At 40.2% G+C, this 15,289-nt stretch overlaps 1 protein-coding gene across 1 annotated transcript in view; it reads left to right on the forward strand.

Annotated features, from left to right (window-relative positions):
* The window catches only part of CCDC126 (coiled-coil domain containing 126), a 54,567-nt gene that overhangs the window by 12,616 nt on the left and 26,662 nt on the right, over positions 1-15,289 (forward strand). The window contains exon 2 of the mRNA XM_027102679.1: positions 14,876-15,264. Coding sequence (XP_026958480.1) covers positions 15,027-15,264 — 238 coding nt within the window. The 5' untranslated portion in view covers positions 14,876-15,026. The remainder of the gene's footprint in view (positions 1-14,875; positions 15,265-15,289) is intronic.

Raw genomic sequence — 15,289 nt, forward strand, 5'->3', positions numbered from 1 at the left:
TAAGAGTTTCAATTTCTCCACAACTGTACTAAGAGTTGTTTTTGATTTTTTTAAATTTAATTTAATTTTATTATTTTTTTTACATCTTTATTGGAGTATAATTGCTTTACAATGGTGTGTTAGTTTCTGCTTTATAACAAAGTGAATCAGTTATACATATACATATGTTCCCATACCTCTTCCCTCTTGTGTCTCCCTCCCTCCCACCCTCCCTATCCCACCCCTCCAGGCGGTCACAAAGCACCGAGCTGATCTCCCTGTGGTATGCGGCTGCTTCCCACTAGCTATCTACCTTATGTTTGGTAGTGTATATATGTCCATGCCTCTCTCTCGCTTTGTCACACCTTACCCTTCCTCCTCCCCATAGCCTCAAGTCCATTCTCTAGTAGGTCTAGTAGGACACAGTCTTTATTCCTGTCTTACCCCTAGGTTCTTCATGACAGTTTTTTTTCTTAAATTCCATATATATGTGTTAGCATACGGTATTTGTCTCTCTCTTTCTGATTTACTTCACTCTGTATGACAGACTCTAGGTCCATCCACCTCATTACAAATAGCTCAGTTTCATTTTTTTTTATGGCTGAGTAATAGTCCATTGTATATATGTGCCACATCTTCTTTATCCATTCATCCATGATGGACACTTAGGTTGTTTCCATCTCTGGGCTATTGTAAATAGAGCTGCAATGAACATTTTGGTACATGACTCTTTTTGAATTATGGTTTTCTCAGGGTATATGCCCAGTAGTGGGATTGCTGGGTCATATGGTAGTTCTATTTGTAGTTTTTTAAGGAAGCTCCATACTGTTCTCCACAGTGGCTGTATCAATTTACATTCCCACCAACAGTGCAAAAGGGTTCCCTTTTCTCCACACCCTCTCCAGCATTTATTGTTTCTAGATTTTTTGATGATGGCCATTCTGACCGGTGTGAAATGATACCTCATTGTAGTTTTGATTTGCATTTCTCTAATGATTAGTGATGTTGAGCATTCTTTCATGTGTTTGTTGGCAGTCTGTATATCTTCTTTGGAGAAATGTCTATTTAAGTCTTCTGCCCATTTTTGGATTGGGTTGTTTGTTTTTTTGTTATTAAGCTGCATGAGCTGCTTATAAATTTTGGAGATTAATCCTTTGTCAGTTGCTTCATTTGCAAATATTTTCTCCCATTCTGAGGGTTGTCTTTTGGTCTTGTTTATGGTTTCCTTTGCTGTGCAAAAGCTTTGAAGTTTCATTAGGTCCCATTTGTTTATTTTTGTTTTTATTTCCATTTCTCTAGGAGGTGGGTCAAAAAGGATCTTGCTGTGATTTATGTCATAGAGTGTCCTGCCTATGTTTTCCTCTAAGAGTTTGATAGTTTCTGGCCTTACATTTAGGTCTTTTAATCCATTTTGAGCTTATTTTTGTGTGTGATGTTAGGGAGTGATCTAATCTCATACTTTTACATGTAGCTGTCCAGTTTTCCCAGCACCACTTATTGAAGAGGCTGTCCTTTCTCCACTGTACATTCCTGCCTCCTTTATCAAAGATAAGGTGACCATATGTGCGTGGGTTTATCTCTGGGCTTTCTATGCTGTTCCATTGATCTATCTTTCTGTTTGTGCCAGTACCATGCTTTCCTGATTACTGTAGCTTTGTAGTATAGTCTGAAGTCAGGAAGCCTGATTCCTCCAGCTCTGTTTTTCGTTCTCAAGATTGCTTTGGCTATTTGGGGTCTTTTGTGTTTCCATACAAATTGTGAAATTTTTTGTTCTAGTTCTGTGAAAAATGCCAGTGGTAGTTTGATAGGGATTGCATTGAATCTGTAGATTGCTTTGGGTAGTAGAGTCATTTTCACAATGTTGATTCTTCCAATCCAAGAACATGGTATATCTCTCCATCTATTTGTATCATCTTTAATTTCTTTCATCAGTGTCTTATAATTTTCTGCATACAGGTCTTTTGTCTCCTTAGGTAGGTTGATTCCTAGATATTTTATTCTTTTTGTTGCAATGGTAAATGGGAGTGTTTTCTTGATTTCACTTTCAGGTTTTTCATCATTAGTGTATAGGAATGCCAGAGATTCTGTGCATTAATTTTGTATCCTGCTACTTTACCAAATTTATTGATTAGCTCTAGTAGTTTTCTGGTAGCATCTTTAGGATTCTCTATGTATAGTATCATGTCATCTGCAAAGAGTGACAGCTTTACTTCTTCTTTTCCGATTTGGATTCCTTTTATTTCCTTTTCTTCTCTGATTGCTGTGGCTAAAACTTCCAAAACTATGTTGAATAAGAGTGGTGAGAGTGGGCAACCTTGTCTTGTTCCTGATCTTAGTGGAAATGCTTTCAGTTTTTCACCATTGAGGACGATGTTGGCTGTGGGTTTGTCATATATGGCCTTTATTATGTTGAGGAAAGTTCCCTCTATGCCTGCTTTCTGCAGGGTTTTTATCATAAATGGGTGTTGAATTTTGTCAAAAGCTTTCTCTGCATCTATTGAGATGATCATATGGTTTTTCTCCTTCAATTTGTTAATACGGTGTATCACGTTGATTGATTTGTGTATATTGAAGAATCCTTGCATTCCTGGAATAAACCCCACTTGATCATGGTGTATGATCCGTTTAATGTGCTGTTGGATTCAGTTTGCTAGTATTTTGTTGAGGATTTTTGCATCTATGTTCATCAGTGATATTGGCCTGTAGTTTTCTTTCTTTGTGACATCCTTGTCTGGTTTTGGTATCAGGGTGATGGTGGCCTCGTAGAATGAGTTGGGGAGTGTTCCTCCCTCTGCTATATTTTGGAAGAGTTTGAGAAGGATAGGTGATAGCTCTTCTCTAAATGTTTGATAGAATTCGCCTGTGAAGCCATCTGGTCCTGGGCTTTTGCTTGTTGGAAGATTTTTAATCACAGTTTCAATTTCAGTGCTTGTGATTGGTCTGTTCATATTTTCTATTTCTTCCTGATTCAGTCTTGGCAGGTTGTGCCTTTCTAAGAATTTGTCCATTTCTTCCAGGTTGTCCATTTTATTGGCATAGAGTTGCTTGTAGTAATCTCTCATGATCTTTTGTATTTCTGCAGTGTCAGTTGTTACTTCTCCTTTTTCATTTCTAATTCTATTGATTTCAGTCTTCTCCCTTTTTTCTTGATGAGTCTGGCTAATGGTTTATCAATTTTGTTTATCCTTTCAAAGAACCAGCTTTTAGTTTTATTGATCTTTGCTATCGTTTCCTTCATTTCTTTTTCATTTATTTCTGATCTGATTTTTATGATTTCTTTCCTTCTGCTAACTTTGGGGTTTTTTTGTTCTTCTTTCTCTAATTGCTTTAGGTGCAAGGTTAGGTTGTTTATTCGAGATGTTTCCTGTTTCTTAAGGTAGGATTGTATTGCTATAAACTTCCCTCTTAGAACTGCTTTTGCTGCATCCCATAGATTTTGAGTTGTCGTGTCTCCATTGTCATTTGTTTCTAGGTATTTTTTGATTTCCTCTTTGATTTCTTCAGTGATCACTTCGTTATTAAGTAGTGTATTGTTTAGCCTCCATGTGTTTGTATTTTTTACAGATCTTTTCCTGTAATTGATATCTAGTCTCATAGCGTTGTGGTCAGAAAAGATACTTGATACAATTTCAATTTTCTTAAATTTACCAAGGCTTGATTTGTGACCCAAGATATGATCTATCCTGGAGAATGTTCCATGAGCACTTGAGAAAAATGTGTATTCTGTTGTTTTTGGATGGAATGTCCTATAAATATCAATTAAGTCCATCTTGTTTAATGTATCATTTAAAGCTTGTGTTTCCTTATTTATTTTCATTTTGGATGATCTGTCCATGGGTGAAAGTGGGGTGTTAAAGTCCCCTACTATGAATGTGTTACTGTCGATTTCCCCTTTTATGGCTGTTAGTATTTGCCTTATGTATTGAGGTGCCCCTATGTTGGGTGCATAAATATTTATAATTGTTATATCTTCTTCTTGGATCGATCCCTTGTTCATTATGTAGTGTCCTTCTTTGTCTCTTCTAATAGTCTTTATTTTAAAGTCTATTTTGTCTGATATGAGAATTGCTACTCCAGCTTTATTTTGGTTTCCATTTGCATGAAATACCTTTTTCCATCCCCTTACTTTCAGTCTGTATGTGTCTCTAGGTCTGAAGTGGGTCTCTTGTAGACAGCAAATATATGTGTCTTGTTTTTGTATCCATTCAGCCAATCTGTGTCTTTTGATGGGAGCATTTAGTCCATTTACATTTAAGGTAATTATCGATATGTATGTTCCCATTCCCATTTTCTTAATTGTTTTGGGTTCGTTATTGTAGGTCTTTTCCTTCTTTTGTGTTTCTTGCCTAGAGAAGTTCCTTTAGCAGTTGTTGTAGAGCTGGTTTGGTGGTGCTGAACTCTCTCAGCTTTTGCTTGTCTGTAAAGGTTTTAATTTCTCCATCAAATCTGAATGAGATCCTTGCTGGGTAGAGTAATCTTGGTTGCAGGTTTTTCTCCTTCAACACTTTCAATATGTCCTGCCACTCCCTTCTGGCTTGCAGAGTTTCTGCTGAAAGATCAGCTGTTAACCTTATGGGGATTCCCTTACGTGTTATTTGTTGTTTTTCCCTTGCTGCTTTTAATATGCTTTCTTTGTATTTAATTTTTGACAGTTCGATTAATATGTGTCTTGGCGTATTTCTCCTTGGATTTATCCTGTATGGGACTCTCTGTGCTTCCTGGACTTGATTAACTATTTCCTTTCCCATATTAGGGAAGTTTTCAACTATAATCTCTTAAAATATTTTCTCAGTCCCTTTTTCTCTTTTTCTTCTGGAACCCCTATAATTCGAATGTTGGTGCATTTAATGTTGTCCCAGAGGTCTCTGAGACTGTCCTCAGTTGTTTTCATTCTTTTTTCTTTATTCTGTTCTGCAGTAGTTACTTCCACTATTTTATCTTCCAGGTCACTTATCCGTTCTTCTGCCTCAGTTATTCTGCTATTGATCCCATCTAGAGTATTTTTCATTTCATTTATTGTGTTGTTCATCATTGTTTGTTTCATCTTTAGTTCTTCTAGGTCCTTGTTAACTGTTTCTTGCATTTTGTCTATTCTATTTCCAAGATTTTGGATCATCTTTACTATCATTATTCTGAATTCTTTTTCAGGTAGACTGCCTATTTCCTCTTCATTTGTTAGGTCTGGTGGGTTTTTATCTTGCTCCTTCATCTGCTGTGTGTTTTTCTGTCTTTTCATTTTGCTTATCTTACTGTGTTTGGAGTCTCCTTTTTGCAGGCTGCAGGTTCGTAGTTCCTGTTGTTTTTTGTGTCTGTCCCCAGTGGCTAAGGTTGGTTCAGTGGGTTGTGTAGGCTCCCTGGTGGAGGGTACTAGTGCCTGTGTTCTGGTGGATGAGGCTGGATCTTGTCTTTCTGGTGGGCAGGTCCACGTCTGGTGGTGTGTTTTGGGGTTTCTGTGGACTTATTATGATTTTAGGCAGCCTCTCTGCTAATGGGTGGGGTTGTATTCCTGTCTTGCTAGTTGTTTGGCATAGGATGTCCAGCACTGTAGCTTGCTGGTCGTTGAGTGAAGCTGGGTGCTGGTGTTGAGATGGAGATCTCTGGGAGATTTTCGCCATTTGATATTATGTGGAGCTGGGAGGTCTGTTGTGGACCAGTGTCCTGAAGTTGGCTCTCCCACCTCAGAGGCACAGCACTGACTCCTGGCAGCAGCACCAAGAGCCTTTCATCCACACGGCTCAGAATAAAAGGGAGAAAAAGTAGAAAGAAAGAATTAGTAGAAGTAGAAAGAAAGAAAGAAAGAAAAAAAGAAAGAAAGTACGGAGGGAGGGAGGGAGGAAGGAAGGAACGAGGGAAGGTAAAATAAAATAAGATAAAATATAATAAAGTTATTAAAATAGAAAAATAATTATTAAGAGAAAAAAAAAAAACGGACGGATAGAACCCTAGGACAAATGGTGGAAGCAAAGCTATACAGACAAAGTCTCACACAGAAGCATACACATACACACTCACAAAAAGAGGCGAAGGGGAAAAAATCATAAATCTTGCTCTCAAAGTCCACCTCCTCAATTTGGGATGATTCGTTGTCTATTCAGGTATTCCACAGATGCAGGTACATCAAGTTGATTGTGGAGCTTTAATCTGCTGCTTCTGTGGCTGCTGGGAGAGATTTCCCTTTCTCTTCTTTGTTCTCACAGCTCCAGGGGCTCCCCTTTGGATTTGGCCCCGCCTCTGCGTGTAGGTCGCCGGAGGGCGTCTGTGTTTTGCTCAGACAGGACGGGGTTAAAGGAGCCGCTGATTGAGGGGCTCTGGCTCACTCAGGCCGGGGGAAGGGAGGGGTACGGAGTGCGGGGCGGTCCTGCGGCGGCAGAGGCCGGCGTGACGTTGCACCAGCCTGAGGCACGCCGTGCGTTCTCCCGGGGAAGTTGTCCCTGGATCACGGGACCCTGGGAGTGGCAGGCTGCACAGGCTCCCCGGAAGGGGCGTGTGGATAGTGACCTGTGCTCGCACTCAGGCTTCTTGGTGGCGGCAGTAGCAGCCTTAGCGTCTCATGCCCGTCTCTGGGGTCTGCGCTGTTAGCCGTGGCTCCCGCCCGTTTCTTGGAGCTCCTTTAAGCAGCGTTCTTAATCCCCTCACCTCGCGCACCAGGAAACAGAGGGAAGAAAAAGTGTCTTGCGTCTTCGGCAGGTCCAGACTTTTCCCCGGACTCCCTCCTGGCCAGCCGCGGCGCACTAACCCCCTGCAGGCTGTGTTCACGCCGCCAACCCCAGTCCTCTCCCTGGGATCCGACCAAAGCCCGAGCCTCAGCTCCCAGCCCCGCCCGCCCCGGCGGGTGAGCAGACAAGCCTCTTGGGCTGGTGAGTGCTGGTTGGCACCAATCCTCTGTGCGGGAATCTCTCCGCTTTGCCCTCCGCAACCCCTGTGGCTGCGCTCTCCTCCGCGGCTCCAAAGCTTCCCCCTCCGCCACCCGCAGTCTCCGCCCGCGAAGGGGCTTCCTAGTGTGCGGAAACCTTTCCTCCTTCACAGCTCCCTCCCACTGGTGCAGGTCCTGTCCCTGTCCTTTTGTCTCTGTTTATTCTTTTTTCTTTTGCCCTACCCAGGTACGTGGGGTGTTTCTTGCCTTTAGGGAGGTCTGAGGTCTTCTGCCAGCATTCAGTAGGTGCTCTGCAGGAGTTGTTCCACGTGTAGATGTATTTCTGGCGTATCTGTGGGGAGGAAGGCGATCTCCCCGTCCTACTCCTCTGCCGTCTTCCCAGAAGCCTCGGCAATTTCTCTGATTTTGTTTTTTTAATAATTGCTGTAGGGGAAGGAAAAAACCTTTTCATCTACCTTCTTAGGTTCAGTGCCCAGGGCTCTGCAAACTAAACTGACAAAAGATCGATCAACTGGAGAAAAAGGTTTTTTTCATGTGCAAATGGTGGGCATCACAGAAATGAAATGAAAGCGCCAAAGAAGTAGTTAGTGCTGAGAGCTTATATACCATTTAAACAAAGAGCCATAAATTGTGGAAATGTGACAAGACAAAGGAAAAGGAGTCTGAGCTTCTGGAGGTAGTAAATTGTGGGAAGGTGAATAAATGGGGGAAACTAATGGAAGATAAGGTTTCTTTTAGTAAGGTGTATTTGTTCAGATTTATCTCAGCATCTGTGCCTTGTCCTCTGTGATAAGAGTGTTCTCACCTTTCTCATAGGTAATTCATGTCTTGCTTTTAAGCAGAAAAGGGGAGTACAGGGAGGCCTTCCTGCATCTGTTATTTCTCAGTTACCTTCAGCTCAAAATAATCCTTATACCAAAGTGGCATATTTTGGGTTGGCATGTTCTGATGCCCTTCATAGCCATGCTGATGGGTGTGAAGTGGTATTTCATTGTGTTTTTAATTTGCATTTCCCTAAGGATTAGTGATTTGAGCATCTTTTCATGTGCTTATTGACAATTTGCATATCTCCTTTGGAGAAATTTAAATTGTGACTATTCAAATCATGACTTGTTTTGCTGAGGACAATGGCTTGAAGTGGGGTTGGAGAGGAATCTGGGAAACCACTTGAGAAGTAGCTGCAGGAATTCAGTTGGAGATGATGGTACTTGGACCACACTCTCTTGCCCTTCTTCAAATCTAGTGCTCTACAGATACTTCATTTTAAGTGTGTCTCCTCTCCTTAATTCTTCTACCTTTGGGCCACATGGTGTGTAATTTCTTTTTTTCCCCTTAAATATTTAGTAGGTATGTTACCTACTTGTTTTAATTTAATTAAATTAATTTATTATTATTTTTTTTATTGGGGTATAGTTGTTTTACAATGTTGTGTTAGTTTCTACTGTACAGCAAAGTGGAGTTCCCTGTGCTATATGGCATGTTCTTATTAGTTATCTGTTTTATACATTTTAGTGTATATATGTCAATCTTAGTCTCCCAGTTCATCCCCCCCACCTCGCTTTTCCCTCTTGGTGTCCATACGTTTGTTCTCTACATCTGTGTCTCTATTTCAGTGTGTAATTTTCTTTTGTAATTTCTGCAGTTGGATTGATCTTGGATGGCCTTGGCCTACAGTGGCTTGAAGCAGGATTTCGGTTCCTGGCCAGAGATTGAGGTCAGGCAGCGGCAGTGAGAGTGCTGAATCCTAGCCACTGTACCACCAGGGACCAGTGGCCAGTGACAAGGCCCTGGCCTGTCAGCTGTGTAGAAATGAATTTCCACATAGAGATGGAAAGTAGTGAAGCAAGTAAAGTGTTTATTAGGAGGAAAAAGAGTACAGTACGTGTGGATAGATGCATGGGTGGGCTCAGAGAGAGAGTCATGCCCTTGTGGCAGTTTGAATCACTTTTATGGGGCATTTCTTCTGGGTTTCCTTTGGCCAGTCATCTTGCTTTGCCTGGTTCTGAGTCCGTATTAGGTATATCTCAGGGTCATCCCATGTGTGATGCACATCTCTTAGCCAAGGTGGATTCTAGCTAAGAGGCCTATGGGTAGTTGATATCACTGTGGGGTGATGCCCCCTCCGTTTTTGACCTCCAAGGAGTCTTTCTGCTCATGTGCAGTCAGGGAGGTCTCCTTGACTTTGAGAATGAGGAATATATGGTCTTTCATCCCTTATCTGGGCAGGGCCCAGCCTCCTCCATCATCCTGCTTTTATGGAGTTTCTGTCCACAGGGGAGAAACTGTTCAGCCTGGGGTCCATCTGTCTCCCACCACAGGATGAGAAATTTCCCCTGGGAGTCCTAAAAATATTCAGAAGTCTCTCTTAGGTCAAAATAATAATGATGATGAAGGTGATAAATTTACTGAACCAAAACTTGGGTCCGCCTGTGTGCAGTAAAGCCAAGCCAGTCTGCTGACACTGGGTTGTCGGAAGGGGAAGCACAGTGTTTATTGTAAGGCGCCATAGAAGGAGTCTGGGACAGCTAATACACAAAAAGCCTGTTTTCAGGGAGAAGTGTTTTTTTGTTTTTTTGTTTTTAAGGACATGGAGGAATTTTTTTAAAATTAATTAATTTATTTTTGGCTGTGTTGGGTCACCGTTGCAGTGCATGGGCTTCTCATTGCTGTGGCTTCTCTTGTTGCAGAGCATGGGCTCTAGGCATGTGGGCTCAGTAGTTGTGGCTCGCAGGTCCTAGAGCGCGGACTCAGTAGCTGTGGTGCATGGGCTTAGTTGCTCCGCGGCATGTGGGATCTTCCCGGACCAGGGCTGGAACCCATGTCCCCTCCATTGACAGGGGATTCTTAACCACTGTGCCATCAGGGAAGCCCAGGGAGAAGTTTTTATAGGCAAAATTTAGGGTGAGAGCTGTGTGGTGTGTGACTTCCTTCTGATTGGTTGGGGGTGAGGTAACAGGGTGGTCTTCCACAAATTTTGTGCTCAGACTGAAGTTACTGTCTTCCAACTGGGTGGGGACTTTAGTTCCTGAAGAAGAACTCAGAGGTGTGTTACGTTCATTCCTTGGGGAGGAACCAGAACCTTGCCCTGTTACTGCACTATGGTTTCTTGACTGCTCCTTTGTTTCTGCATTCTCTCACTTCCCTAATTAGCGACTGTTTGAATATGTCCTTTGGAACTCAGGGAAGGTCTAGGAGGGTGAATGAAGCCTATTTCCTAAAAACAAGAAACGGGACACAGAAAGGATTTGTACCCAGGAGGCCCACACAGGGTCTTGCTCCATTTCAATAATGATTTTATTTTTGCCTTTAAAAACTCCAGTTGTTACTTGGGACATATTTGAAGTTTTATTTTTTTAAGTGATTAGTAGGAAATTAATATAGTGGCCTAGAAGTTAGGATTTAAAAGTTTTTGGATTTTAGACTATTTTGGTGGAGGAAGAACTCTAATAAATAATCTGCTGGATGGTAGCCATAAGTTCTCAACGACAGTGTAGGCCTTTTAGGCTTCTAGTTATTGTCTCCATCCTGATCTAGGTGGCCTTCCAGGAGCTGGACCAGTACTTGAAACACAAAGAAAAACTGGGGAGGTTCAAAGTGCATGTTCTATGCCATTTGCAACTTTGAACATTGCACAGAAAGGAGAGATAATGAACTTTCCCTTTTCTTTCTCCTTCCTAAAGATTGAGTCTAAGAATTATTTCTCTTTAAAAGCACTAAAGTACATTACCTTTAGTTGCTAAAGAATTCAAAAACTTCTTGTCTGCTTTTTTTCTATACGAAACCACAGAAATATCTCTTAGAGAACAGAACAGTATATTCATGTTAATCCTAGGGACTGAAGTGGTCCCAGTGGAAATTGCTTTCTATTCAGTCCACCCCCACCCCTGCCTAGTAAATGCAGGGCCTAGCCCACCCTGGCAGGAATGACTTGTGTTCCAGCAGAGATCCCTTGTTTTCTCTCTCTCTAACCCCTTCCCCTTCAAAGTCATTATAGGTAGGCACAGGTAGGAATCCTGTGTCATACCTGATGAACTGACTTGTAACATTGAAATTAGTGGCCCTTCCTGTAGCTGTCGTTGCTGTTTAATGAAGCAATTTGCGATTTGGACAAACTTTGCTATACATTGGAATAAAATAGGACTCTTCAAAAAATACTGATGCCTGGCTCTGAGCTCCAGGCATTCTAATTTAATTGATATGGGGTGTGACCCAGCATCGGGATTAAAAAAAAAACAACACAACAAAACTCTCCACGTGGTTTTAATGTGAAATATTCCCTGAGAAGAGACCAAAGGCAGAATTGTATCCTTGTTGGAATTTTAGTCACCTCTGCTGGGCTTGCTTGGAATTGCTTGTGGAAGTGAACCCTTAGGTAGAACAGTTTTCAGGTTGTCTTGTGTCACAGCAGAGAATCCTCATGGGCCATTGAACTGCTCAGCTCTTTGTCAGGCATAAGCTGGCTCTGGGCCATCTTTTCAACTTAGAGAAGGCTTCAGGCTATCCTTTCTTCCTGGTAGCTCCCACACTCACTTTATTCCTTCGTGTCCTTTTGTAGTTCTGTAATATCGCATGGGGTTAATTGCTCCCAACTTCTCACCTCTTTGCTATTCCCAAAGACAAACCCTTTTATAGTAAATATTTTACTGATCTCCACAGAAAAACATATAAGGAACACAAGCAAGTTATTGATACAAAGCATATAAATTTCTTACTGTCGAGTCCCTGTAAAAGTTCCTGACTTCCTCCTGCGATGGCCTGCTTTAATTTTGTTGAGGGCAGTGGTGAGCAGACACATTCCATGTAGAGTCAAGCCTATGAAGACCTTTGATGAAAGCCTCTTTTCTGAATCTGATGGTACAGTTGGGTAATATACAGTCAATATAGAGCAATAAGGGGCTCTTTATTTAATGTTTGCAGCTTAGATCTTTGGGTCCCTCACACTGAGAAACACTAGGTTTAAACTAGGCCTCCTTGTTCCCTGGGATTTATTACTTTGGGGGCATATACTCCTCAGCTGTGCTTCTGCCTTGTCCACTACCAGTGTTTTCTCTCTGTGTCTGGTTTTGGTACTGCCACTCACACGTTAAGCAAAGTTTGTGTTCATAATGGTGAGCAGCCTGTCATTCTTAATCTTGTACCTACTTAGAAGGATTTTACCTCTTACCATCAGGCTCCCTGTTTGACTATTTTCCTCCACTAGCCACCCCTGCTTCCTTACCCACGAATCTCCGGTTCTCTGCCTGATGCCATTTACAGTTTAGAGAGTTGTCACTTTATTGTAGAGTTTTGTAAAACCTAGGAGTTCTAATAGGACTGGGTTTAAGGACCCTTTTAAAGGAAAGGAGAGACCCTGAATGGAGATGGAGATTCCGAATTTGTGGACTTGTAGCCCTTGCCAGAGTTTGGGCAAGTGAAGTCAGTGGACCTGGCTAAAAATCTTAGGCAGGCTAACCACTCAAACAAAGCCTTAATTTAATCATCTCTAAAGTGGGAATAACAACAACATTTTTCTTCTGAGGTTATGCAAATATTAAATGAAGTAACCTTTGTGAAGTGTTTATTTCAGAGCTAGGCCCATGATAAGGACTCAGCACTCGTTCACCGCTGCAGTTTGTGCTGCTCCTGTTTTATTGGCATTGCTGTAAAAGAGGGGCGGTGGTTAAGAGCCTGAGCTTTGAATCCTCTTTCTCAACGGTATCTAGTTGTTGGACCTTGGGCAAGTTATTTAATGTCTCTTCGCTTCAGTGTTTTCACCTGTTTAAGTGAGAATATTAGTGTGGGATGTTGTGAAGATTAAATAAGTTAATTCATGTAAGGAGCTTAGAGCAGAGTCTGGTAAAGTAAGTGATTGTAGTAATGATTGTTGATGTTATTTAATTGAAGTATGCTCTGTCCTTCTGGTTTTCAGTCTCTCCCTTTTTGGTCTTGGATAGGTATAGTAACCTAGAGCTTTCTCAGCTGTCATTTTAACCTTCATTTGCCAAAATACCTTCAAGTCTATGTTCTCGATTCTCTGGTGATGTCACTTTTCTGGCTTTGTTGTCATGCCACTTTTAGAACCCTGTTCCGACTGCTTCAGGACAGATTCCCAGTTGACTTTTACACTGAGTGCTGGGTCAGATAATCTAGCACTCAGGTCAAACTTGAAAAGACATAGGAGCCTGTAAAGATTTATAAAAGAATACATTTAACATACATTTATCAAAGAATGTTTTAAAATTTTGCTTGAGAATCCAGAATTTCTACTTTCTGAACTCAAATGTAAAAATCTTTGTAGAAAAAGATATTAGGTAACGTTTACCTTACTTTGCTAAGCAAAGTTTAGTAAAATCCAGTATTGATATTAATGGTTTTGTTTCAATGAGATCTGAGGGGGTTTATTGTGTGCATGGTAACTAAAGAAAAAAGCAGAAGTGGAAGAAAATTAGAAAATGAGTTAATTCCTAATTTTTAATACTGTTATTAGTTTACCATAGTAATTAATATACCCAGTTAGTGGTGTAGTCATGCTTGTAGTGAGGTTTGGCAGGATGAGTACACTTCATCAAGAGTAGATTGGTGTTCTTCAGACCTTGGAGCTCCAGGATTTATTAGACGCGTGTCGGGGACTACGTAGCCGGGTGGGGGAAAGTAAGAGTGGTCATTTTCTGAACAAGAATTGGCAGGGCAGGAGGTCCCCCACTTACACATACCTCAGCACACATGCATCTGCTAGAGAAGCTTTGATTGTATGTATTTTGTTTTGATATTTTGCATAAGATTATTGAGTAAATACTTTATTTAAAAAAAGGTTTGAAAGCAGCTATGCTGGAAAGCAAATTTCTAGGGCAAAACATGGTTTTCCTACTGCCTAGCATATATGCTGACTCATAAATATGTGTTGAAAATGATTGAGTGCTTCACCTTTATTGATACTGTATTCATTTCTAGTCTTATTATCCTCAAACTAGATTTTTTTAGTTCACTGATAATACTCTATTAAGTGGGTTAGAATTAGCATGTTTTATTTGACCATACTACTCTAGGAAGTTAAAAAGTTCTTAAGATTATTTTCATTAAGCTGTTAAATGCACTTTTTGACTCCAGGTATATTTCTTCCTAACGAATTTTACTCCATTAGACGTAATTGAAGAGTTTTCTTCACTGGACACTTTGGTGATTCATGCACATTGTTACTGTCCAGGTGTTTGAAGATTCCATGATGGTCATTACCTTTCTCTTTTTTAAAAAACTGAAGTATATAACCTTTCAATTTTTCCTTAAATTATAAAAATTATAAATTTTATAAATTATAAAAATACCTGCATTATTTAAAATTTAGAATTGTAAATTTGGAAAGGTAAAAAAAAATTTCTACCTGTTTTAGCACATGTCATGTCTGGTATAAACTTAAAAGTGTGAACTTAGAAATTACAACTTATTTTTCAACTTAAGATTGGATGCTTTTTAAGATTATCTCATTGCCATTAGTAGTATTTTCTAGTGACATTTTCAAATACTGGCATTCTTATTTATATTGTGGGTTTTGTTTTTGGTTTTGTTTTTTTTAAAGTCAGACAGCCTTTTTCATCTTCCAGTCTGTTTCACCTTTCCTTATTTCTTACTTTCATTTTGGCATCAACCTCTTTTTTCTTTTTAAAGGAGGAGGAGGAGGAATTGCTTTTACACATTTAGGTTGGTGACCTCTATTTGAATGGGCTGAGATCTGCTATAAATCTTATATATCCATAGTTTTAGTTACAAATGATAAGAAGTCATTCAAAGAATTTTGTGACCATGGTGGCATTTCTTTCAGGTAGTTTTAATGAATTGACATTTATTTCTAGTTTAAATTGTTGAAGAGCTATGTAAATGGAGCTGATAAAAGACCCAGAAGCTTATTTAGTGGTAGAGAAAGTTATCAAAGAAGTTGATCCAGTTCCGAATAAAAACTGTTTATAGAATCTCTTCTTATCTATCATTGTCTATTCTGTTACTGATGCAGGTTAAGACTAATCACCTTTTTTCTTCTCAATTTTACAGAGTTAATTGAGAGTTGGAGGCAACCTTGCTGAAGATGAAGAATATACATTAGAGGAGAAGATTTTTTTCTTTTTTCTTTGAAAAGTCTTGATTGTTTGGTGGCTTGCCTCTAGTTACCATTTTTCAATTGAGTCTGTTTGCTTCATCAGAAATGATTTTTACAATCTCAAGAAAAAATATGTCCCAGAAATTGAGTTTACTGTTGCTTATATTTGGACTCATTTGGGGATTGATGTTACTGCACTATACTTTTCAACAACCAAGACATCAAAGCAGTGTCAAGTTACGTGAACAAATACTAGATTTAAGCAAAAGATACGTTAAAGCTCTAGCAGAGGAAAATAAGAACACAGTGGATGTCGAGAATGGCGCTTCTATGGCAGGATATGGTAAGATAATGGTAGAATATTCCTA

This window comes from Aethalodelphis obliquidens, unplaced genomic scaffold (assembly GCF_003676395.1).
Source record: "Aethalodelphis obliquidens isolate GAN/ISIS:26980383/991018 unplaced genomic scaffold, ASM367639v1 scaffold5, whole genome shotgun sequence".
Classification (NCBI taxonomy): domain Eukaryota; kingdom Metazoa; phylum Chordata; class Mammalia; order Artiodactyla; family Delphinidae; genus Aethalodelphis; species Aethalodelphis obliquidens.